General features: G+C 50.9%; 11 protein-coding genes across 11 annotated transcripts; 6 read left to right on the top strand and 5 right to left on the bottom strand.

Annotated features, from left to right (window-relative positions):
• Positions 1-2,264, top strand: BDW74DRAFT_146062 (uncharacterized protein). The gene is made up of 6 exons (XM_073723275.1): positions 1-309; positions 367-836; positions 892-996; positions 1,087-1,311; positions 1,386-1,528; positions 1,620-2,264. The coding sequence occupies exons 2-6, from the start codon at positions 639-641 to the stop codon at positions 2,194-2,196; spliced, it is 1,248 nt and encodes a 415-aa protein (XP_073587867.1). The 5' UTR covers positions 1-309; positions 367-638; the 3' UTR covers positions 2,197-2,264.
• Positions 2,265-2,273: 9 nt separating this feature from the next.
• Positions 2,274-4,535, bottom strand: BDW74DRAFT_77906 (glycoside hydrolase family 47 protein). Its single transcript, XM_073733698.1, has 4 exons — positions 3,633-4,535; positions 2,752-3,546; positions 2,441-2,698; positions 2,274-2,388 (listed from the first exon to the last, which is right to left on the bottom strand). The coding sequence occupies exons 1-4, from the start codon at positions 4,340-4,342 to the stop codon at positions 2,352-2,354; spliced, it is 1,800 nt and encodes a 599-aa protein (XP_073587868.1). The 5' UTR covers positions 4,343-4,535; the 3' UTR covers positions 2,274-2,351.
• A 923-nt stretch (positions 4,536-5,458) lies between these two features.
• Positions 5,459-6,712, top strand: BDW74DRAFT_77990 (uncharacterized protein). The gene is made up of 2 exons (XM_073733700.1): positions 5,459-5,631; positions 5,680-6,712. Exons 1-2 carry the CDS (start codon positions 5,618-5,620, stop codon positions 6,647-6,649), a joined length of 984 nt encoding a protein of 327 aa, XP_073587869.1. The 5' UTR covers positions 5,459-5,617; the 3' UTR covers positions 6,650-6,712.
• Positions 6,713-6,753: 41 nt separating this feature from the next.
• Positions 6,754-8,180, bottom strand: BDW74DRAFT_146068 (calmodulin). The gene is made up of 7 exons (XM_073723276.1): positions 7,974-8,180; positions 7,807-7,863; positions 7,718-7,733; positions 7,527-7,652; positions 7,249-7,461; positions 7,123-7,193; positions 6,754-7,045 (listed from the first exon to the last, which is right to left on the bottom strand). Exons 1-6 carry the CDS (start codon positions 7,974-7,976, stop codon positions 7,159-7,161), a joined length of 450 nt encoding a protein of 149 aa, XP_073587870.1. The 5' UTR covers positions 7,977-8,180; the 3' UTR covers positions 6,754-7,045; positions 7,123-7,158.
• A 1,043-nt stretch (positions 8,181-9,223) lies between these two features.
• Positions 9,224-10,593, top strand: BDW74DRAFT_174356 (t-SNARE syntaxin TLG2; the record flags this gene model as incomplete). The annotated part of the gene is made up of 4 exons (XM_073728017.1): positions 9,224-9,246; positions 9,314-9,846; positions 9,906-10,249; positions 10,318-10,593. 4 exons carry the CDS (start codon positions 9,224-9,226, stop codon positions 10,591-10,593), a joined length of 1,176 nt encoding a protein of 391 aa, XP_073587871.1.
• Positions 10,594-10,782: 189 nt separating this feature from the next.
• Positions 10,783-12,805, bottom strand: BDW74DRAFT_78003 (uncharacterized protein). Its single transcript, XM_073733702.1, has 5 exons — positions 12,349-12,805; positions 12,197-12,288; positions 12,086-12,144; positions 11,890-12,031; positions 10,783-11,843 (listed from the first exon to the last, which is right to left on the bottom strand). Exons 1-5 carry the CDS (start codon positions 12,444-12,446, stop codon positions 10,990-10,992), a joined length of 1,245 nt encoding a protein of 414 aa, XP_073587872.1. The 5' UTR covers positions 12,447-12,805; the 3' UTR covers positions 10,783-10,989.
• Positions 12,806-12,830: 25 nt separating this feature from the next.
• BDW74DRAFT_77998 (clathrin light chain CLC1) lies at positions 12,831-14,118 on the top strand. The gene is made up of 4 exons (XM_073733701.1): positions 12,831-12,959; positions 13,017-13,243; positions 13,308-13,408; positions 13,491-14,118. Exons 1-4 carry the CDS (start codon positions 12,920-12,922, stop codon positions 13,840-13,842), a joined length of 720 nt encoding a protein of 239 aa, XP_073587873.1. The 5' UTR covers positions 12,831-12,919; the 3' UTR covers positions 13,843-14,118.
• On the bottom strand, positions 13,824-15,864 carry BDW74DRAFT_146078 (Hsp90 co-chaperone CDC37). The gene is made up of 2 exons (XM_073723277.1): positions 14,736-15,864; positions 13,824-14,679 (listed from the first exon to the last, which is right to left on the bottom strand). Exons 1-2 carry the CDS (start codon positions 15,695-15,697, stop codon positions 14,178-14,180), a joined length of 1,464 nt encoding a protein of 487 aa, XP_073587874.1. The 5' UTR covers positions 15,698-15,864; the 3' UTR covers positions 13,824-14,177.
• Positions 15,865-16,022: 158 nt separating this feature from the next.
• On the top strand, positions 16,023-18,899 carry mdr2 (ATP-binding cassette permease mdr2). The gene is made up of 3 exons (XM_073723278.1): positions 16,023-17,424; positions 17,476-18,111; positions 18,162-18,899. The coding sequence occupies exons 1-3, from the start codon at positions 16,189-16,191 to the stop codon at positions 18,636-18,638; spliced, it is 2,349 nt and encodes a 782-aa protein (XP_073587875.1). The 5' UTR covers positions 16,023-16,188; the 3' UTR covers positions 18,639-18,899.
• A 125-nt stretch (positions 18,900-19,024) lies between these two features.
• BDW74DRAFT_78035 (nucleoside transmembrane transporter FUN26) lies at positions 19,025-20,757 on the top strand. The gene is made up of 2 exons (XM_073733703.1): positions 19,025-19,340; positions 19,405-20,757. The coding sequence occupies exons 1-2, from the start codon at positions 19,162-19,164 to the stop codon at positions 20,561-20,563; spliced, it is 1,338 nt and encodes a 445-aa protein (XP_073587876.1). The 5' UTR covers positions 19,025-19,161; the 3' UTR covers positions 20,564-20,757.
• Positions 20,758-23,331, bottom strand: BDW74DRAFT_78043 (uncharacterized protein). The gene is made up of 3 exons (XM_073733705.1): positions 21,810-23,331; positions 21,470-21,759; positions 20,758-21,405 (listed from the first exon to the last, which is right to left on the bottom strand). The coding sequence occupies exons 1-3, from the start codon at positions 23,031-23,033 to the stop codon at positions 20,952-20,954; spliced, it is 1,968 nt and encodes a 655-aa protein (XP_073587877.1). The 5' UTR covers positions 23,034-23,331; the 3' UTR covers positions 20,758-20,951.
• Position 23,332: the final 1 nt, after the last annotated feature.

Consider the following 23,332-nt stretch of genomic DNA (forward strand, 5'->3'; position numbering starts at 1 on the left):
TGACGCGCCATCACCGCGAGGTCCGCGGGAAAAGTAAGCTGAAGTCGAAGGGGCGTGGGCGTGCCATCCTTGCATCGTGGAGACAACCTGGCCAGGGCCAGGACTGAAAAGCTGGTCTGATCATGCCATATCGTCGCAATCTGAAACCGAGGGTCTGGTAAACATGCAGCCTTTCGAGTCAAGATCAGCGACAGGCCTCGATTTGCATCCCGATGGCATTAGACTAGTGAACTTGCTTTTTTCCAACCCTTTGTTCTCCCTCGCGCTCCTCGAACCTTATTCGCGGTGTTCGACAGACTGCTGGTGAGACTGCGCAAGATCAGCGGTCTTTCTCTCGCGTGGGAACAACAAGCGCATTGGTCTCACGTTTGTTCTCACTTCCGGGTTTCGCCTGCGAGCTGCGCGCAGCACGTTGTGACGACTGATAAAGAAAAGAAAACATAGCAAACCCCCATACGACCAACCCTGGAGAGCATGCTTGATAAAATGACTGACCGGCCGGCCTTGCTTCCACCTGATGCCCCCAGCCTGGCAATGCATGCCCAAGCTGGGCCTGGAGGAATATAACCAGCTCGGACCCCGCCACTCGCTTATGCCTCGGTCTCGATGTCGGTGCCTCTCCTTAATCAGCCATCTATATGCCCGGCCCTGTCGTCCCCCCGGGGTATTCGCCGCCATTCCAGGTGGTCGATGACCTCCACCACGGAGCATGGATCATAATCGTCGCTGCGCTGGGGCTCGTGCTGTCGCTAGTCAGCTTCCTAATCCGTCTATATGTCCGACTTGCCCTGCATCCGCCGTTCGGGAAGGATGACTATGTCTTACTGGGGGCGACGGTATGCTGACCTAGCCTACAATTCGTATAAGAGCTAACTATAATGCTCTTAACAGCTAGTTGCCATCATCCAAACAACGTTGATATTCGAAGCTGCTGCAAAGGGCCTCGGCACGTCGATTGATCTGCTTGACGTGGGAGATGTACATGCAATCCAGGTGGTGAGTGGAACCTCCATTGTCGCCAAAGCTTGAGCCTTCTTGTCTAGGACTGGTTCCACGGTTGGTCAGCACTGACATAACAGTCCCTAGTTGATCATCACCTCCGACATCCTCTACCTCATCACGCTGTACACCACAAAATGCTGCGTCGTCGGCATCTACCTACGCCTTACACCTCAAAAGCTACACAACTGGGCATCATGGGCTACACTCCTCCTTTGCACCCTCTGGGTTATCCCAGCAGTCCTGATCCTCACAGTGGATTGTGGCCTGAATAGACCATTCAAGGGATCCAGCGGGCAGTGCGAGGATCTCGTACGTCTTTCCCATGCATCACAACTGTCTGGCCCGACTTCGAAAGATATAGCTGACCTTCTGTCCCAATTTAGCTCCCAAGATGGAAATTCGTCGTCGCACTAGACATCGTCACCGAATTGATCCTCTTCGGCCTGGCCGTCTTCCTCCTAGCAGGCCTCTTCATGCCCCTAAAACGGAAACTCACAATCGCATTCGCCTTCTTCTTCCGACTCCCGTAAGTGCCAGTTCCAATCCCAACCTTATCTAAACTCCCTCCAATCCCCGCAACGAAAACAAGCCCTAATCCCCTCTCTCCCCACCAACAGGATAATAATCTTCGCTATAATGCACATCTACTACCTAAACAAAGACATCGGGTCCACGAACCCAACCCTCGACGCAATCCCCTCTTTGCTCTGGGGCCAAGCAGAGCTTCACTACGCCCTCGTCGCCTGCGGCGTCTTCTGCCTGCGCCCCTTCATGGCAGCTGTTAGCACAAACTACGGTACGGCCGGCGACAGCACGCTGGAAAGCAGCCGCGATGCATCCGGGCAGAAATCATCTGGCTCGAAAAGCGGGATGGGAACTGGCTCCGGAGACAGGACGCAGGTGGTTATTGGGAACGAGGCCGTGGCATTCGGGGCTACGCGGGAGATGGCAGATGTCAATAGGAGTATGAACGTGGGACATGGCGTGGTGAGGTCGACGGATCCTAGTCACGATGTGATAGAGCTTTTAGACTGGGAGCACGCGAGACCGGGGAGTGATGGGAGTGCGAAGATGATGATTCGGAAGGACGTGCAGTATAGTGTTGATGTCGAGTATGACGGGGGAGCGCCGGGTAGGGCTTTTCATAATGAGTCGGAGTACTGGGATCGGTATCTTGAGGCGCAACAGCCTTAAAATAGGATTCTTTATTAGATCGATCTCTTTATGTAGTCTAGGTAGACATGAAATTACCAAATATATTCTCTAGAACTTCAAAGCCGGTACACCTACAACGCCAATCCCTGAACTGAAAGTCACGAGAAAAGCCCCAGAAAAGAGTCTATCCACAATTACGAAGGACGCCTAAACGGATGCGCCTCAGTGTTTCTAAACCTTGTTAGCTCCCATGACGCACAGAGAAGCAAGTGGCTGAACTTACAGCACGTAATCGTCCAGACTAATGAGATCCGGCTCGGAGAATATGAGGTAAAAGTATTTCAGCGTCTCCGCCAACCAGAAGCTCTCCATGTAGTCCAGCTGCTTCGGCTTTTCCTGCCGCACATCGTTGAGGGCTGCATGGGCGTATTTGGTCCGAGTGGCCTTCTCGATGTTCTGGAACATGCGCCACGCGGCGTCCTGGTACTTCGTGTCGCCTGTGATACGGTACATGATGAACACGGACTCGATTGCTTCGGGCCTGTGGACGTGTCAGCTCGCACTATCTCAATCGCACGACTGCGAGAGACATACCTCAGCATATAGCGTGCGTCGGCGATTTCAGCAACGCCTGGAACGAGACCAAGTTTGTCGATGAGCATTTTAGCGGCCTCATCCGTGTCCGCAATGTTGGCGTGGTCTGGCGGCCGAGCGCGCACGTCCTTATACCACTTCTGCTCATCCCATGGGCAGTTTTCGGCGTCGTCGCAAGGACTAAGGTACATGATTTCAGGCATGATGCCGGACGGCATAATATCGTACGCCCAGATGCAGCCGTCAGTCAGCTTCCGGGCAATCGCCAGCTCTTCTGTCCGATTGAACACCTTAGCACCGATGCCTACTGTGCCCCCAAGGTAGCACTTGAGATGTTCTGCTTGCGCATCCACCTTCTTGCGATTGGCCTTCGTGCCGGCGTAGATGTTTCCTGAGAACAACACGTCCGCGCCGTCTTTAGTCATGGGCCGGAACAGCATGCGCTCCTTGATTGGCGGCATGGCAGATTCGTACATTCGTTGGTACTGCTGCGTGCGTCCTTCAAGGAGCATGTGCTCCTTGGGGAGGTATTCGTAGGTTGAATCTGCCATTCCGCCCACGGTATACCGGGGATCTGAGAACCGCATGCTATGGGCGTCGACCAACATGGGCCATAGACCAGGCACCAGTGTGTCTTTCTGGGCTGATTCGAGGTTGTCCGTAATTCGTTGGATCGCGTCGAAGTACTTTTGATCACCGGTCAATTGGGACATCCGGGTAAATTCAAGATTCAGAGAGCCCAGCTCCGCAAGGATAGTGTTTCCACTTGGTTTGATACTCTGCCCAGAGGCGGATCTAATAGGTGTCAATACTGATTATTACTTATCCGGATAGAGCCCCCTCAATAAGAAGTGCAAGCGGCATAGTGTAGAGCATCTCACCTTGTCCACTCCCACCGAGATTGGGGCATCCTATTTCTCGTATCAAACGAGCCATAAAGGAAGTCCGCAATCTCGGTCGCCTTCTTCAACAGAATGGGATATTTGCCTTCGGTAAGGTCGTGTGCACCAAGGAGACCCCCAAGGTATCTGATATTGGTCTCGAACACGTTGATTTGAATCGACTCTGTGGTTGAAAAGTCGATATGTTCGAGTGCTTCCAGCGCCTCCTCGAACTCGCTCGTAATACCCATGATAACCAGTGTATCAAGGGAGTCAACGAGGGTCGCCGCCCAGCCTGCAAAGGAAGTCCTATAACCACCGCTCAGTGGTGACAGTTCATCCCGCAGCCAGGCATTGTCCTTGTATCCCTTCCAGGCATGCTTGAAGGCATCCTTCACTGCGTTCTGCTTCCTCCTCCGCCATATGCGAGCAAACCATGATTCGGCGGGGAAGTCGTACTGAATCTGAGGAATCGTAGATGGGGAGGTCGTCGGCAGCGACACGTAATCGTCAATAGGATACTGCTCGGCGTGCTTGGTCCAATGGATACGATCGTCGTCTTTTGCAACGTCGGTTACGTCGTGGATTGGATGTGAATGGTGCTCGATATAGGATCTCTCCGCGCCTGGCGGTAGGGTGGTGAAAACAAAATAGATGAGAAAGGTGAGAATGAAGGTCGGTAAAGCATATCTTTTCTTTACCAAGAGCATGATGCTGAAGATAGTGTGAGAGTGATGATAAACGTCAATTGCATTAAAGGAGGGGATAGCTGTGTATAGCTTGAGCTAGATCAATCATTGATCGTTTATTAGGCAACATGAACGAGAGTAATGCAGCATGCTAATGCCAGCTACTCAAAGCTTCTGCGGAGAGAATGTGAGAAGAATTGGGAATTGAAACTCCAGCTGGGGGGGTCTCCAGTCTATCAAGGGCCCAAGGGGCATGGAGAAATAGGGCGATCTCGAAGGGATCAAGGTCAGTGCAGTGTCATGTCCAAAAGATCGTCATTGAGCCCACTTCTTAGTCTCCTAGGAAGTTGGAGACTTGGAGCTCTTGACGGGCAAATGATGCGAAACAGCTTCTTCCATTGCGGCAGTCTAGATTGCTATCATTCGCATACCGAGCGAAGCTGTCCCTGCCATGATTATTGGTGCACAGCTAACTGAGACTGTGGCGGTATGGCCGAGTCTGGCCAGCGGAATAGAGGACTGGAATGCGTCAGGTAGAGCAGAGAAAAAGCACGAAGCATGAATCGATCTACCAGCGTTGCGTAAGCTGTGGTCCCTGAACCTGAGACGGGCGGTCCAGAGCGAAGCCCCGGCCCCATCGCTTCTAATTTGGGGCTCAGCCTCTTCCCGCGTCTTGGCGATGAGAACAGGGGATGAGTCTCGACTCTTTCATGAGCTCTGGAGCTATGGTCCTACAGAGTTATTGTCTAGCAATTGAGATGCTTCCTTTTCGTCCATGATAACAATGGCTGAGTACGTCCATGGTTACGATGATCTTGATGAGGAGAGCATTGACCCCAGGACGGCCCCACAACAAAGCAAAAGCTCCGGAACGTTTGGTTGGTTTGCAGCTGGTCTCGGCCAACGGTCCCGAGCTGCCAGCCACACCATCCACTGATGGAGATGCGATGGACAGACCTCAATCAAAGGATTGAACATTGGACATCAACCATATCTTTACTTTCAGCTCATGGGTTACTTATGGCATATTAGCTTGTCTACCATAAATGTTACGTCAGTCTGCCTAGAACCACATAACACTTGGCTGAGCATCTTGTTCTGAGGTCAGTTTTTATACGCACTTTGATACTTTTGTGCTTCAGATGTTGATTGTAACGTAGGGCTGAACCCGGCTTAGAAGATTGGGCGTAAAGTGTTATTGAGCCAACTCCATTTTGAGTGGCTTAATCTTACTAGCTGGACCAACATCATTATTCCCAGCTGAAACTAAATTCCACAACTTATCCAACCCCCAATATGCCTCTCTCAGGGTACGCACTACCTTACGCCGACTATGATGTCGCAGCTAACGAGCCCAGTGTCTTCTTCATCCCCTCAAACCCAAATGCCGCTACAGCCCTAGGCACAGTAACAGAGCGCCTAACATCCCTCTTCGCTGACGAGGCAACCCCGGTGTCACGATGGGCATTAGAGCACAAACTAATGCGCGACACGCCATCCTGTCTCCCCCCCTCAGGGACTCAACGCCCAGCAGTGCCCAAATTCATGCAGTTTCTCTCTCTAACATACTATCCTAACCACGGGTTCATCTACACGTCACAACAATCAGATAATGCGACTGCACCAGGCACAGCAGCTGCCACGCCCTCCAGCTCACAGGCCTCACAGGCGACGCCAGTCACAACGCCAATGGTCATGACAACGGTGCCGCTTTCATCAACGAACGCGTTATATCAGCATTTCTCGTATGCGTGCCAACCATTCTGGTGCCACAGGCACACCGTGACAGTCCCAAACGGGGTGGTCTACGAGATCGGTGACTTTAGAGTCCGTGTCGGCGACGTACGGCAGACACAACCGGCTGTGCGGATGCGAGGGACAGTCGTGGAGATTGAATGGCGGGGCCCCTCGCTGTCCTCCATGCTCTCGGGCCTGTACCAGTCACGAAGACAGAAGAAGGCAGCTGTGCATAATCCATATACATGGGACAATGATGAGGGCGGCGGCGACGATGATTCAGGAATTGATATGGCGTTCCCTGACGGAGTGGAGGAGGCGGATATCGATGCCGAGTATGCGGCTACTACGTCTCTGATCAGGGAGTTTTGGACCAAGTTGGGGATTGAGGGGGCCAGGGAGGCAATTCTTGTACCCGATGTGGGAAAGGAGGTCAAAGAGAGGTTGCGGAAGTTGAAGCAGCAGGACAAGCAGAGTGTGGACAGGGTAGGGCAAGATGGAGGCGGGCCGCAGGTGGACGAAGATCCTGACCCGGATGCTGGTGTGGACGTGGCAAGGCAGTTTATGGAGATCTTCAGATTCAACCGATGAGTGGCTTGGAAAAACAGGTGCTTCGCTCCGTACTCGCATATGGATGTTCCAGCCCTCTATACAGGATGAAGCGCGGCCATTTTGGATCTTGATTTTTAGGGTCGGACTCAGAGTTTAGAAGTATGGTCAATTGCCACTAACAGGCCACAAGTTACTTGACATGATAAGGCGAGAGACATCTGGTGAAGAGGGGGGATGACACAGATACAGACCAATTCCATATAACAAATCAACAAAAGAGAGGCTGATAGGCGAATATCGTAATTTCCCAGCAGAAGCTTGTATATTCGGCCTACCCAACTCTACGCATATCTCACTAGGAGGAAGGTTGAAAAACAAAGACAAAATAAAGGGGTACTCAGAACTCAGAACAGAAGCTGTTGCAACGACCAGGTGCTGTATGTATCCGCAATTAGATGGGCTACATTCAATGATATAAAAACTAAGATGGAACATTCGAAAAGTGTCCACACCTTCGCTAACGATAGACATCACAAGATAGGAAGCGTTTATTTTTGCATCATGAGTTGGACGAATTCGTTGTCTGCAGCTGATCAGTACCATGTCTCCACTACCATATATAAGCGGGCGCGACATACAGTCAATACGTCCGTCACCATCCTGATCCGCCTCACGAATCATCTCGTCGACTTCATCGTCAGTGAGCTTCTCACCGATGGAGGTCATGACGTGACGCAGCTCAGCAGCGGAGATGAAGCCATTGTTGTCACGGTCAAAGACCTTGAACGCCTCTCGGATTTCCTCCTCAGAGTCGGTGTCCTTCATCTTTCTGGCCATCATGGTGAGGAACTCTGTTTTTCAAGTTAGAGCCCAGTTCTACACGCGGTTCTTCGAATGTCACAAGTAAAGCACGCACCTGGGAAGTCAATGGTGCCGTTGTTGTCGGCGTCAACTTCGTTGATCATGTCCTGGAGTTCAGACTCCGAAGGGTTCTGGCCGAGCGAGCGCATGACGGTACCGAGTTCCTTGGTGGTGATTTGTCCTGGCATCATTCGTTAAAATCGGTTGTCTAAAGGCACAGCGCCAACGCTGGACAAATGGACTAACCATCGCCATCCTTGTCCTATAAACACGGAGGTATTAGTATGTTTCTTAGAAATTTTCGTGGTGATGAAAAAGTAACCAATGCCACTTACAAACAGGGAGAAGGCCTCCTTGTACTCGGAGACTTGCTCTTCGGTCAGAGAGTCGGCCTAGAAGTGAAGTCGTCAGCTCGTCTGCGCAGAACACCAGTAGATCTGCCCCGCAAAGCGGGGGAAGCGTTGGAACACAACACCCGCGAGAAGGGTAGCATATAACTTACCATTGTGATAGTAGTTGGTGAGAAGTTGCGAAAATTGAAAAAAGGATGGGAGATGGAGCAGGAATGAGGAGAAATAACACGAGCGAGAGACGTTGGTGGAGATGGGCGGTGGTGGGGGAGAGCGTTAAGGGGACTCTACAAATAAACCAGCAGCCACTGAGCTGGATGCCTGGCAAGGCGGTCGCTTAGTCCAAAAACGTGACCCGCTCCGGCCTTTCGTATCCGCGAAGGGGCTGAAGGGCTGAATCTCAGCTCTGGTCTCACCAATAATACTTTTCGACCTGCTAATATCTTGTTGTTCTTGACTTGACGCTAAAGATTATCTTGTGAGTGACGTGTTTCCTTGGCGAAATCGCAACTTGGTGGAAAACAATAACCGACGCTCTACCGCTTGTTGAGCCGCTCCAAGCTCTAGACTGGCATCCGCTGGTGGCCATCAAGGCGCACCTGCAATCTGGTCAAACTCGATATACAATCTATATACCAGACTCTTACGCAAATTGCCAGCTCAAACACTATCTGAATACTGCCTTGGACATCACTACCCCCGGCTGGATGGTCAATCCTGCCTATCGGCGCCGTTGGTTGGTCGGCGGAAGCCAGCATGAACTATTAGGACGTCATCATACCCCTCATGCCCCCCAGGCCGTGTGCACAACTCAAAACTAGACAAGTGTCCGGCATCAAAAAATAAATTCGATGCGCGCATCATGCTGGTAAGCCGCTGGAAAACAATAACAGGATATTGGTTCGACGGGCACCGCGGAGGGCTCGGCCGTGGTCCTAGATTCTAGATTCTATATATTCTCCGGAGTAGATTCACCGAACTTGACTCCTTGGTGCTCATGTACTTGGCAGTTGCTTTGATCGGGTCCGCGCATAAGACTGCACCTCATTTCTTGGCCTCTGAGCCTATCTAAAGCTAGAGAGGGCCCGTATAAAGCCGCGGGCCAGGAACATTCCAATCGAAACAGGACTAGCGTGGATCTCTCACGTGGGATGTGAGCTGCCGATGTTGGTTGCTGCTGGCTAGATCGCCGTTACGTCGTGCTAGATTCTAAACCTCGAAACAGCTCAACTTCCTCTTCATTGGCTTCTTGAACTTACGCAGGGCTCTATTGTACTATACTCTCTTGCGGTTACTTCCGAAAGACTATTTAATCTTTAATTTGGACCAACGATGCGCATCATAGCATAAAGGACACTCAACAGAAGGATCGGGGGAAATCAACATTCGTTACTCGTCTACAATGTGGCGGGACCGCACCAATCTGTACAGCAGCACCGCAGTTGCGTATACGTCTTGGCCATAATATATGCTAATACGTGGGCTCCCACAGATATATCTCCTATCGTCAATCATTTACACATCATCCCACCAAGAAGCCGCGGTACCTCGGAACACCCAATGGCTTCTCCGATACGGCCTCGCAATCTGAAGAGAGCCGGCGACTTATATCGGAGTCCACAGGGATCGACGACGATGGCGATGCGATCATTGAGATGGACGTGCTCCCGCCACGCTGGGTCGATGTGCAGGAGGATGTGACGGACCTACTCGCGGAGATAGCACAGAAGTCGGCGCAGCTGGATAAGCTACACCACAAACACCTATTACCGGGATTTGGCGATGAGGACATCCGGAAACAAGATGAGCATGTGATCGAACGATATACCCAGGAGATTACCCGCGGCTTTCATGAATGCCAGAAGCTTGTCAAGCGCATTGAAGTAATGGTAAACGAGGCCAAGCAACAAGGGGGAGTCAGTAGCGGGGACGAGACTATGGCCAAGAACATCCAAATCTCGCTCGCGTCTAGAGTACAAGAGGCCAGCGCTCAGTTTAGGAAGAAACAAAGCAACTATCTGAAGAGTGAGGCAACCGGGCTATCCCTCGACCCTGGACCAAATAGCTAACCTACGTGCTATCAGAACTACGAGGGCTTGAGGACACAGCGTCGCAATTCGATCGATCCGCTACCCCAAGTCAAAACCCATACACAGATCCATCGTTAATGGAATCCGACGCCGATAAGTCCTTCTCGCAAACGACCTTGCTGCAGACGACACAGCGGATGACCGGTCAAAACGATGCGACAATTCTACAACGGGAGCGAGAGATTAATGACATCGCCAAAGGAATTATCGAACTATCGGATATCTTCCGTGAGCTGCAGACAATGGTCATCGACCAGGGTACCATGCTGGATCGCATAGACTACAACGTGGAGAGGATGAACACGGATGTCCAAGCAGCCCAGAAGGAACTCAATGTGGTATGTTCAATCGAACAGCTCTGCTGGCGCGATAGTCGGTCGGAGAACGGAACTAATGAACTCTGTAGGCCACTGGCTATCAACGACGCACCACGAAGCGCAAAATCATCCTTTTGCTCATCCTTCTCGTTACAGGAATGATAATCGTCCTCCTTGTCAAGCCGAAGAAACATGGGTTTTCAGAACCCGCGCCACCTCAATCCCCTCCGCCTGCTGCTCAGCCAGAGAATCCACCGCCCGGTCTGCGGCCGCGAGGGTTCGAGATCGCCTATAGACGCCCAGGATCCTCGTTGTTGACGCGAGTAGCACGAAGTGAATGGGTTGACCCTGACATATATCGATAACCTTTCGTCCATTCTAGAGATACCATACGATAGCATGCAAATTTTATCTTAGTTCATGACCCGAGTGACAAAGTTCTTCCTCGTGCTTCAGGTACTGACTACCATCTGTAACATCTAAAGTCCATAGTCAACCTAGCAAAGCATGAGCCGGATGTGCTCAAAACAGACGCGCAAGAGCTGGTTACCATTTTGGATAGATGTCTTGACAAATGTTTTCACGATGCGCTCGAATGAAAACTAATATGACACCAGGATTGAAGGAATGATGCTAAATCGAGAGAACATGCAAGAAGCAAGCGTGATATGCTTAATCAAGCGACAGCTAACATCAAGAGTAGTGTTGAAGCAAAATCGACCAGGATTCATATGTTTTAACAGAGAAGACGGTAGGGCGCCTCAACTGTAAGCATTGCTCCCTTGGTTCAGCAGCTCGGCAACGTCCGCATCCAGATCTCCCCCTGCAAACTGGGCGTAGTCCTCTTCTCCGTGAGTGACCTTCCTTTTCTTGGTGTGAGATCCATTCACGTTTTCTACCCCGAGTTCTCCGAAGGAAGGTTGGCGCACCCCGCTTAGCCCAGGGATGGAAGCATCAGGCGATTGATCGAACGCCAAAGAGAACCCGCCGATGGTCTGAGCCCCGTTCTCCGCACCCAAGGGTGCGTCTTGTGGCTGCTGATTCGGCGAGCCGATTGGAGTTATGGCTTCGACTGGAGGGGGCGTAAGCCCTTCAACCGCAGGGCGAGAAGCGGCTTCTCCGCCTAGGCCACTACCTCCCAAGTCTGCTGCTGGAGTGTTTTCTGCGGATAGGCCTCGCATTATCGCATCCTCAACGTCCCGCTTCTTCGCCTCGGTCTCTGCTCTCCTATCTTGCAATTGGAGTGCCAGGGCCTCTTCTTGCGACAGAGCTGTGCGATTGGTCTCGAGAAGTTTCTCTAACCCATCAATGAGGGCACGACGCGACTTGATGACCTCTGACACCGAACTCTCCGCATTCGCAAGGCTTTTCAGAAGTGAACTGAGGCGGGCCGCATGCACAGGCGGGGTTGGCAATGGGGCATTCGGATCGTTCATCTTATCGTACTCCACATTGGCAGTCGTGCCTGATGTACCTGATGCAACTGCCGCCTTCGATAGCGCTACCTGGAGCGGGACTAGCGGTTGCAACTCCGACGGGGTTGAACCCGACGGGCCCGAAAACAACGAACCGCCGAGCAAAGGTTTCTTGCCAGTAGAGCGCGATTTATCAATTTCTAAGTATATGAGCATGTAGTCACAAGAGGGCCGGGTTTGTCTTACCATCCACTCGAGCTTCGACGGCATCTTGGATTGGAGACTCGAAGATATTGCGTTGCCTCCAAACCTCGACCACTCGTCTAATTTTCTGCTGGATATCATTTGAAGATCCCTTGTATGCGGTTGCAACGGCTTCGGCGATTATCTGAATCGTGTTAGCATGCGCTTTCCCGTTGGCGTCCATTCTATAAGTACTAACAGGTGAGAACGCAATAAGAAAGTCCTCTTTCCGTCGTGCCCTTGACTGCTGCGCAACCTCTGTGCTCTGCGTTAGTTTCAGGTCGGCGGCGATTTCCCGAACAGAGCGTACCGTTTGCCAGGTATATCAGGTTAAGGCGTTTTGCGGCCGGGGAATCGCGAAGTTTCTGGAGCCAGAGTTGTGCGGTACGTTCAGCATGGCGCCTGTAGTTCAGTACATATGTTAGCGAATTGGCAGTAAGGGCATATTAGACCAGATCATACCTGTGAAACATGACCCATTGCGCGACAGTTACAATGCCTTCCTGGGTCTCATTGAGCGCGGACAGCTTCGCCTTCACCGAGTCATCCGTATAAGCCATTGTCGCGTTTTAAGTTTCAAAAAGAATGAGGTAGTGTCTGTTCGACCGAACAGCGATTGAGAATCGGATGAGCGTTTGATACTCTTCGTTTGCGCTGAACTGAACTACCCGTCTCCGTGTTCGGAGACCAATTCAACTCTTCCAGCACTCGACAGGGTTATCAAAAGCTAGTTGCTATACAGGCTACCTAGGCCGTATCTATAGAGGAGAACAAGAGCGTTCTGAGAGCACTCACTTCTGACGTTGTGAAGAGGTGAAAGGAGCAACAATCCAAGCTCTCCGTTGCAACCAGGTCCGAGCTCATTCACCGCATTCGTGGCAGAATCCCCGGCCTCAGCCAGTGTCTCCCTAACACCCCCCCAAAGAAGCCACCTGGAAAGATCACTTTCTCATCATTTCTCGCTGATTGACCTCTTTGCCTTATACCCTAATATACAAGAAGATAGAATTGTGGACCACATACGAGTCTCACTATGGCAGACCGCTTCCCTTCCTTGGAGGACTTCTCTGCGGGTTAGTTTACCCGCATCACTTGCATAGAGTGTCCCTGAGGCTAACAATGCACTATAGGGCAGACCGAGGCTATCGAAACCAACGGCACAGACGAGAACGACTTCTTAGCTCGTGAGCGAGCGCTGCTCGGCGACGATGCCGATCAATTCGCAACCGCCCAGGACGTCACTTCCGAAGATGTGAACAATGACGAACTACTGGGAGGTGCGGATGATGCAGCCGGCGCTGGACCAGAGATCTCGGGCTTTGAATCTTCATTCCCCGCCATTGACACACAAAACGAGGTATGCGGATAGTTTGGATCCAGGAAATGAGTATTGGTTGGCGTTCGTGTCTAATATCAAATAGCAAGTTGCTCCTGGCGGCACAATCACCGGGACCGGTGCGCCTTTCCCGCCAACCGGCTATTCGAGCTACCAGGCTCCCGAGGAGGAGGCCGAACCCGTCAGGTATGTGATCTTCAAATTCCATCGGGTCCTCCAACGTCCGCCCTATACCTATTGCACCCGCTAACTTTCCGTCCACAATTAGGGAATGGCGCGAGAAGCGGGATGCGGACATTGCACGTCGGGCGGAACTCTCGAACGAGAAGAAAGAGTCAACTATAAAAAAGGCTCAGGAAGACATCGACGACTTCTACGTATCGTATAACAACAAGACGGACAAGCTCCGGGCTCAGACCGCCGCCGAGGCGGAGCAGTTCCTCGCAAACCGCGAAGACACATCGGCCGGAGGAACAAGCTGGGAGCGTATCGCGAAGCTCGTGGACGTGTCTGGAAAGGGCACCAGGGGCGGTGCGAACGGCTCCGGCAAGGAACGTTTCCGAGAGTTGCTGCTGAGCCTCAAGAAGGATGAGAAGGCCCCCGGTGCTAGCGGGGTTTGAATTTACTTTTTCTGCTGATTCCCTAAATTTCTGGCCTCTTATCTTCACCTGATGTACGTAAATAAGCCACTTGACTTTCTACCTTGCATTGCAGCCTCTTACTACCTTCGATCTTGTTGTTATTGGAACGACGGTTGGCCCATAAAGCGCTGGAGTTCGTGGGATATGGCACGGTGGTGATCAACTGACGTCCGAAGAGACATAATCGAAGCTTGCTTACAACCATAATCAATACTCAACTCGGAGCATAGACAATACTATTTCCAATTTATGTACTGTTGTGAGATCATGTAACAGGGTTATACGGTTTTGATTTCATTACCAGCTTCGCACTATCAGTCCAGCTCAGTTATGTCACCACCAGGCTCTCCGACTTCCTCCACTTGCCTCTCTTTGCCCTCCGCTTCAATTTCCGCGAGCTTCTTCCGGCCTTCTTCTGTCGTAGCATCAACGATACCCTCCTCCAGGCTAAGCATGCCGCTCTCTCCGAGCTTCTCCACAACATCTTCTGCCTCCGGGACGCTCATCTTCCCGAGGACTTTGTTGACCTCGTCCAATGATTCTGATGCAAGCGCTTTCTGCAGATCCTTGGAGAAAGACTCGAAGATCTTTCGCGCTTCGATCTCAATAGGTTCGTCGCTCTGGGACCGAGGAATGTTGATGGTAATCTTAGTGTTCGGGTCGACAGCGTGAAGCTGGATTTGCTCTACTCTAGCTGGGTCGTTTGACGCAGAACTATCCTTGGCAAGCTCGGCGGCACGGGTCTTGATTTTATTGTAGGTTTCGTTCACGTCGTTTCTGAACAGAGTGCCTGCCTGGTGCTCCCTTGTCGTGATACTAGCCAGAGTCCGATCAGTAATCACTTCATAAGCTAGCTGGACCTAAACACTTACCGCTTGAAGAAAAGTGAGATTCCATCAGGACCAAGAGAGCGACAGTATTGCAGCAAGAGACCTTGGTGCACACACTGACGGGCATATTCCTCTTTGCCATCCATCTGACTATTGAACGCTTCGACCAGGAGGCCATCTGTCTCTTTCTCGGCAACGATACTAGGGTTGTCTGATATGTATTGATGCAGAGCTCGGTAGTCGTTCCGATCAATTTTGGCAAACTTCTTAGCCAATGGGCTGGCTTGTATGCTGTCCGGGTCTTCAACATCACCGTCGTCGTCGTTGGCATCATGTTCGGAAGGTCCTGGTGTTGCGTTCGGGTTCAAGAGTTCAACCGAGCTTGTTTTTCCTTTCGTTGATGACGCGGCCTTGGCTTTAGATACATGAGAAGTATCAAAGCCTGTGTGGATAGATTCACTTGTAATTTTGCTTCCCTCCTCCTTTTCGAGCTCAGCGAGCTTGGTAAATAGCTCCTTTTGTAACTCCTGCACCTTGTCCTTGTGTCCCTGAACTCCCTTGACGTATGCTTGGAATATATTTTCGGGTTTTGACTCTTCGACTTCCTTCTTAACCTGATCCACCAGGGCGCTCATCATCTGCGAGTATTTCGGCTGCTCTTTCTCCTGGTTATGGACACCCTCCGGGGGCGAAGGGGGTTGGTCGTCTGCTGGATTACTCGCCAATTCCATGAGTGTCGAAAATATGACCTCCTCAGGACTGGATGATGACCCATCTTTATCTTTAAAGGATGTAAGGAGCTTCTCAATGCGTGAAAGCAGGCCGTCGTTGATGATGCGCTCATACTTTAGGGTTTGGATGTTGAGACGCCGGTGCTCTCGTTGCTGGTGAATCTGGGCCTGTTTGGCTCGAATGAAAGATCTTTTGTCAACATTGGGGTGTACCTCGATATCCGAGTCGTCTGACAGCTCGAGAGCGTCCCATTTGCTGTAGTCAAGCACCATCTTGAAAAGAACTATACAAGGAGGGGTGGAAAGTGGGGTAAAAACAAACGGAGTCCCAAGCTTGGTGATTGGAGCAAAAAGAAAGCTCGCAGCACTATGACCTGGCTAGTGTAACGTCGGTATTCCTTCAGCTATATCAACTGCGCAAGAACAGACAGAAAGCGCCAATAAGTAGACCCAGCGTCGAAAAGGCTCGATTGTTCTCGATCAGATTCCACGGAGGCTCATCATGGGCGGTACGAAGCGGCAGAATCCAAGGCTCTCCGATCACTCCGATTCCGTTCCGTCACTCGGCATTTGACTGATGTATTTCGCATTTGATCAAGCTCATACTCCCCGACTGTCTCTTTTTATTGCAAACCGCTGATCATACTTCATACCACTGTCATGATCTCTTTGCGGTCTACATCCACTACTCAATGAGATATGGCATTTAGTCAGCTCACTATCACATCATACTGACCTAGCCGCTGCACTCTCTCAAGTCCGTGATGCGCGGTTTCAGATTACAGCCTACCTGGGCTATAGGAGCTCAGCTGAGGCTACTAGCTGCGCCCAGCGGAAGTGTCTCTATGGGACTATGCTCTGACCTCAATCTATCTATCCACAGTCGCAGCTTTCATAGTGCTTTCTTCCGGTCGGTCTCGAGCCTCCCGCGTTCGACATACAGCTGCAAATTGCCTCACATTGACCGGAACCATGGGCGAAAAAACGTATCATATCCATCGAACTCTCTGCACTCGAAACCCCTTCTAACGACCTTACAACAAACACGGCAATTCTCTTCCACTCGACTATTCCTAGACGCCAAATCCACCACGCAGCCGACGAAGGCTTCGCGCGCGGAGAACAAGGAGAAACAGGATGAAGACAATGACGAAAGCTTTGAGCTATCAGAAAAGGCAGCGCAGGCAGCGCAAATAAACCTCCGCGCAAAACTCAACAAGGACGGCGCCAGTGGGAAAAAGTCCGGCTTCTCCGAGGTATGGAGGCTTCTGCTCATCGCGCGGCCCGAAGCAAAGAAACTCGGTGTCGCCTTTTTCTGCTTGCTCATATCTTCGGCAATCACCATGTCGCTTCCGTTCTCCATAGGCAAAATCATTGACGCATCTACGAAGACGGCTGAAAATGGTGAATTCCTGTTTGGATTAAGTCCTGTGATGTTCTACGGTGCTTTGGCCAGCATTCTCGCGTTCGGTGCCGCTGCGAACTACGGCCGTATCATCATTCTACGAATCGTTGGTGAACGCATTGTTGCCAGGACACGTTCCAAGCTTTTCCGCCAGACTTTTGTTCAGGATGCTGAGTTCTTTGACGCCAATCGTGTTGGTGATTTGATATCTCGTCTCAGCTCTGACACCATAATCGTCGGGAAGAGTATCACTCAGAACCTCTCAGATGGACTACGCGCCGGCGTTAGTGGCGCAGTTGGCTTCGGTATGATGGCATATGTTAGTCTCAAACTATCCAGTATCCTGGCTTTGTTGCTTCCCCCAATTGGGCTGGGAGCAATCTTCTACGGAAGGGCAATCAGGAACCTGAGTCGTAAGATTCAGAGGAATCTGGGAACTTTGACCAAGATTGCAGAAGAGCGATTGGGAAATGTGAAAACAAGTCAGTCCTTTGCCGGCGAAGTCCTCGAGGTCAATCGATACAACACTCAAGTGCGAAAGATATTCGAACTCGGCAAAAAAGAGTCGCTGATTAGTGCCACGTTCTTCAGTTCCGTACGTTTTCGCGCTGCCAATACAACGAGCATGTACTGACACTTTCTATAGACCGGACTCATGGGTAACCTGACGATATTGGCTCTGCTTTATGTTGGCGGGGGCATGGTCAAATCTGGCGCTATCAGCATCGGAGAACTAACCTCTTTCTTGATGTATACGGCTTACGCGGGTTCTAGCATGTTCGGATTATCTAGCTTCTATTCTGAACTTATGAAGGGCGTCGGAGCGGCCAGTCGACTTTTTGAGCTACAAGACCGCCAGCCAACCATTTCTCCAACCAAGGGCACTAAGGTAGTGACTGCTCGTGGCCCTATCCGTTTTGAGAACGTCACTTTCAGCTACCCCACCAGACCGGCTGTTCCCATCTTTAGGGACCTCAACTTCGAGATCCCGCAAGGCACAAATGTCGCCATTGTTGGACCTTCTGGTGGAGGAAAGTCCACCATTGCTTCGTTACTCCTGCGTTTCTACAGCCCTAGCGAAGGACGTGTTCTGATAAACGGCAAAGACATCAATGGGATGAATGCCAAGTCTCTTCGTAGAAAGATTGGTGTTGTTGCCCAGGAGCCTGTTCTTTTCTCCGGGACAATTGCTGAGAATATCTCTTATGGAAGCCCACATTCCACCCGGTCTCAGATCGTGGCAGCGGCGAGGAAAGCGAACTGTCAATTCATCAGTGACTTCGTAGGTTCAACTGCATCTCCGTCTCTGCTCGCACACTAACAAAGTTGCAGCCGGACGGCCTTGATACTCAGGTTGGACCCCGCGGCGCTCAACTTTCCGGAGGGCAAAAGCAACGAATTGCCATTGCCCGTGCGCTGATTAAAGATCCCGATATTCTGATTCTTGATGAAGCAACTTCCGCCCTCGACGCGGAGTCCGAGACCCTTGTGAACAGCGCCCTGGCTGCTCTTCTTCGTGGAAACAACACGACCATTAGTATTGCTCACAGACTTTCTACTATCAAACGGTCCGATTCAATCGTCGTCCTTGGTAACGACGGGAGAGTTGCTGAACAAGGAACCTATGAAGAACTAAGCTCACGCTCTGATGGCGCCTTTACGAAACTCATGGAATGGCAATTGAGCGGTGGCGATTCCAAGCCACCGGTCAGTCCCTCTCTTGATTCTGCGGCTGAAGAGAGGCCTTGGGAAGAACAGCCCGAGGAAGACGCTGACGTTGAAGACAGCGACAAGCCTGAACAACGATAGGCCCATCTTCAGTGTTGATCTCACACCCAACTATTGACAAATGCCCTTCAACTCCTTCTCTTTTTATCCCTCTTCTCGCTTTTCGCATCTATTCCACGGTTTCTATAGATCCTTTGCTCGCACTGATGCGCTTGAGCGCATGCTGTGATGATATACCTGGCCCACATTTGGAGAGTGAGATTATCTAGGCTTGACGGGTTTGAGTCTTATTTCTCGCTGTAATTGATATGATAGACAAAATAGAAAAAACTCTTCTCTACCACCAGACTCCGTTTAGTGACTAGGTCTTTCTGTATCACAAGACACTTACGGGTTGCTTGCAAACGTGACCTCTTGTCTTGGCGTCGGCCCTGCTTCCGATGCTGCTTTACCCTCGACGTCACTCAAACAACTCTTCGCTGAAGCTTGAGCATCGGCTTCCAGGCCCTAACGGACACTCATGATAATGGGCTGAACTCTGATATAAAACTATCTTTAGTTTGCTCTTTATCGAAGCGGGAGACACGCTTTTCTTTAGCACAGTATGGATCGCATCCGTCGATGGATCGCTCCTCCTACCGCGGAGTATGAGCCCATCCAGGAGCCTGTGGGCTATGGCGAGGAACTGGATACACCCATTGGGGCGTCATCATCGAGTCCATCCTTCTCACGACCAGTATACTGGGTGTTCTTTATCTTGGGTGTATCCATGCTATGGGCTTGGTACGTGCCCAAGTCCCTTTCTTGTACCTGGGAAGCCCTGCTAATCACTTCGGCTTCGGTATAGGAACATGTTTTTAGCTGCCGCACCCTTCTTTCACCAGCGATTTCAATCTGATGAATGGGCAACAACTCACTATCAGTCATCTATATTGACTGTATCAACGATTACGAATCTGGCTTCCGTGTTCGTGCTCGCGAAGCTTCAAGAGTCAGCATCATATCCAAGGCGAATAATAGTTTCGTTAATGATCAATATTGTGGTTTTTACCCTACTTGCCTTCTCTACTTTGTTACTCAAAGATGCCTCGGTCTCAATATACTTTGGATTCGTGATGGTGATGGTGTTTGGAGCTAGCATGGGCACAGGAATCAACCAGAACGGAGTCTTCGCGTACGTCTCCGGGTTTGGAAGGGAGGAATATACACAAGCAATAATGAGCGGCCAGGGAGTAGCAGGGGTACTACCGTCCCTGGCCCAAATGTTCTCCGGCCTTGTCCTGCCACAACATGGAGATGAGCAGGCGCCAGAAGCTCCTTGGAAGTCAGCCTTCGGGTGCTTCATGACGGCAACAGGCGTCTCATGCCTGACGCTTGTCTCGTTTGTTTGGCTCACAAAGCAGCAGTCTTTGCACCTTATAGACGAACAGTCCGAATCATCCAGCGGCGATGACCCAACACCAACAAAGACCGTGGGCCTCTGGACTCTCTTCTCAAAGCTCCGTCTCTCCGCCGGTTCAATCTACCTTTGCTTCACGGTAACAATGATCTTCCCCGTATACACTTCTAAGATTGAGTCCGTCAACAACAGGCCGACTGCTTCGCGCCTCTTTCAATCAGCCGCCTTCATCCCACTCGCATTCTTCTTCTGGAACGCGGGCGACCTACTCGGCAGGACCTTGGTCATTAATCCACGCTATTCTTTAGCCCACCGTCCCTGGACCCTCTTAACCCTCGCCATTTCCCGCGCAGGGTTCATTCCTCTCTACCTGCTTTGTAATGTCAGCGGACGGGGTGCCATTGTATCGAGCGACTTTTTCTACTTGTTCGTTGTTCAAGGTTTGTTTGGAATTACGAATGGGTACCTGTCGAGTTGCTGTATGATGGGAGCAGGCCATTTTGTCTCCGCGGAGGAACGTGAACCTGCTGGCGGGTTTATGAGCCTCATGCTTGTGGCTGGTCTAGCGACGGGGAGCTTGTTGAGCTTCCTCGCCTCTGGAGCATGAACAGTGATATTCAAGGATTTTTCGGCTTGTTACGTTTATTATTGCAGAAAATGTATTGGGTTCTCGCTTTGCGTTGCCTTGTTCAACTATAGAACGGTTTTTATGGGAGATATAGATAGATGAGGCTTTGTCGTTTTCCTTCAACGCCTGTTCGGAAATATATAGTCAACATACCAGCATCAACGATTGGAACATTCTGTTGGCCGAACATGGACAAAAAGGTATTGGTAAATGTGAATCGGGAGCCAAAAATATAGTATTACATACAATCGCCAAGTGTACTCCCACGCCATGCTAGCCGCTAATGGTCTATAAAACTCATACGCAACGCAGAAGACCTTCGAGAAGGTCGTGAATCAAACGCCCCTGTATACAATCTATACCGAATCTATTCCGCGGAAAAGAAATCCCTTTCGTCAAGCCACTGAGCATCGATAGCAAATGCAACCAAATCGGCTGAGCAGCACATATCCTCATGCCCGTGTTCAAGGTCTAGGAGCTCCAAAACAGCAAGCAACCTTTCTTCGAGTATCCGCTTCAGTTCCGCTATCTTGGAGTGGACATCTGAGCTAGGCTTGATCGCACTGGGCGCCTCGTGCTTTTTCTTGCTTGACTTGGCCTCCTTCTTGATCTCTTTGTTCGGCGAGCATGGTGCGAGAGGTTGTCGCTGTTTTTGAGTTGAGCTTTCTGAGGCTTCAGGCTTTCGGTTCTTCAACAGCATTTTGAGGAGAAAGCGCAGCCAGATAAGGTTTGTGCGTGGTGCGTACTCTGCCCAGATACCGGGGATGTCGGGTGTTTTCTCGGTGTTGACGGGGTTGCCTTTGTATAACTGGGCACGCATGCTATACGAATAATCAGTACGATGCCCAAACTAGCGTTTTCAAGTCGGGAAGCCAGGCTACTCACTGTCGGTAGGTATCTCTAAGGAGGGCATCGTCCTCGTCTTCGCCGATAGCATCAAAAATTTGCTTTTTATCCAGGTCGGAAGACGTTATTTCCAGCAGCTCCGATGCTTCGTCGTCAAGTGCCAACTCCGCACGCGAGAGCGAGTAGTCGATAAGTGTTGTTTGGAGTGTGCTAAGTCCAAAACCGCTTGAATATGTTTGACGCATGATCTCTGAGTCTGACGGTGGGTGCATGCCGCCATCTGGTCGCGTGCTTCGAATACAAACGTTGCCGAGGTGAAGATCGCGGTGCTATTCTAGTTAGATATGACTCATGCAAATGACAGAAGTTGAGATATTACCTCGAACAAAGCATATTCCTCAGCCCGGGCTAACGACATGGCAACCCCCCAAAATATATCGTAGACCTGGAAGATGGATGACCAAGAGAATTTTTCAAGCTCGCAGCCAGCGTCGTCCATTTCGACGATTGCCCAGATCTGTGAGTCGGGATAAGCTCGTTTACTTGAAGGGTTCGGGTTGAGACAGTCATCTTTCGTTTTCTTGTAGATGTCCCAGGCTTTCTGGAAGGCCGCTGGAAACCGGCCTTCGACAACGTGAATTTCCCTGAAGCGCGCGAATCCTGGTATGGGGTCCAGATATTTGAGCATTTTCACTTCCGCCACTATTTCCTCGATACTTGTAAACTTCTTCGACCCAGGCCCGCTTTGGGCTCGAAGAGGGACAACTTTGAAAACACCATCGCCGCAGGCCCTGAGACGTGCCAATTTAGATTTGGACATCTCCTTCTGACATAAATCCTCCCTAAGCCGGAGCTTGTAGACCTCTCCGTATGAGCCTTCTGCCAGTTTCACAACTTCCAGCATTTCTCCTGCTCGTGCTGCCCACGATTCGAACTTCTGAATGCCCTGTGCTGCCGCCGGAGACAATGTCTCGTCCAGGATAGATCGAACATAAGAGGTTGCTTTTTGATTTTGAACATACTCAGAGGATGGCCTTCGTAGCGATTTGTTCTTCCTGGTGCTTTTTTTGCAGCTGTCAAGAACGGCGGGAGCCCCCTTGGGAGTTTCCCGAAGGGTTCCCTTCACTGGCTCTTGAACTTTCTTGGGAATGACCCTACAGGTGACCCTCACTTCCATCATAGTTTGAGTCCTCTTTTTGGGCACTGGGGTAGCTTCTAATTCCAAAAGTTGAGTTGGAGCAGGCTCTGCTGGCGGCTTGACTTTCGACACAGGCGTCTCGTTGGTGATATTCTCACAAGCAGCGGTTGATGTCTCTCCATGGGTATCCTCTTTACGGTCATTCAGACCATCTTTCGAGGTGTTTCTTTCAGCAATTTGAATGTTTGCCAGCTTGGCCTGGATAGCATTGACTGCATCGTGAACGATGTCGGAATTTGCTATATGCAACGATTTTGCCGGGCTCCGCTCTTCGAATACAGCTCTTGGTACGTCAGTTCGTCGTTTGCCGTAAACCTTCCGTGCGCCGGGAGCGCGTGTGCTTGGGGCTCTGGTGGTGCGCCGAGGAGGAGTCTGGTCGATATATACTGAGTGCACTGATGCCATGACTTCCAGGTCTCACGATGCACCCTGCACCCTGCAACCCCGGAGTAGATTATTGCTTTTCAAGGTTCAAGCTAACAATTACAGAGTTGTCTTAGAGACTGCGGTCGGGTTCGGTTTGGTACGTCCAATGGCGTCTGGCGGCTTGCTGAGTTGATTTGAGATGCCATAATATGTTCTGTTCCTGAAGGTTGACCTCTTTCGATAAAAGGACTAGCGCAGTGTTGCTGGGGTAGCTTGATATTATGTAATCCACTGCGGAGTAGTCGAGCACGTGCCGGCGTTGATTCTCTAAAGGCCAT

This window comes from Aspergillus multicolor, assembly GCF_047715735.1.
Source record: "Aspergillus multicolor strain CBS 133.54 unplaced genomic scaffold BDW74scaffold_3, whole genome shotgun sequence".
Lineage (NCBI taxonomy): Eukaryota > Fungi > Ascomycota > Eurotiomycetes > Eurotiales > Aspergillaceae > Aspergillus > Aspergillus multicolor.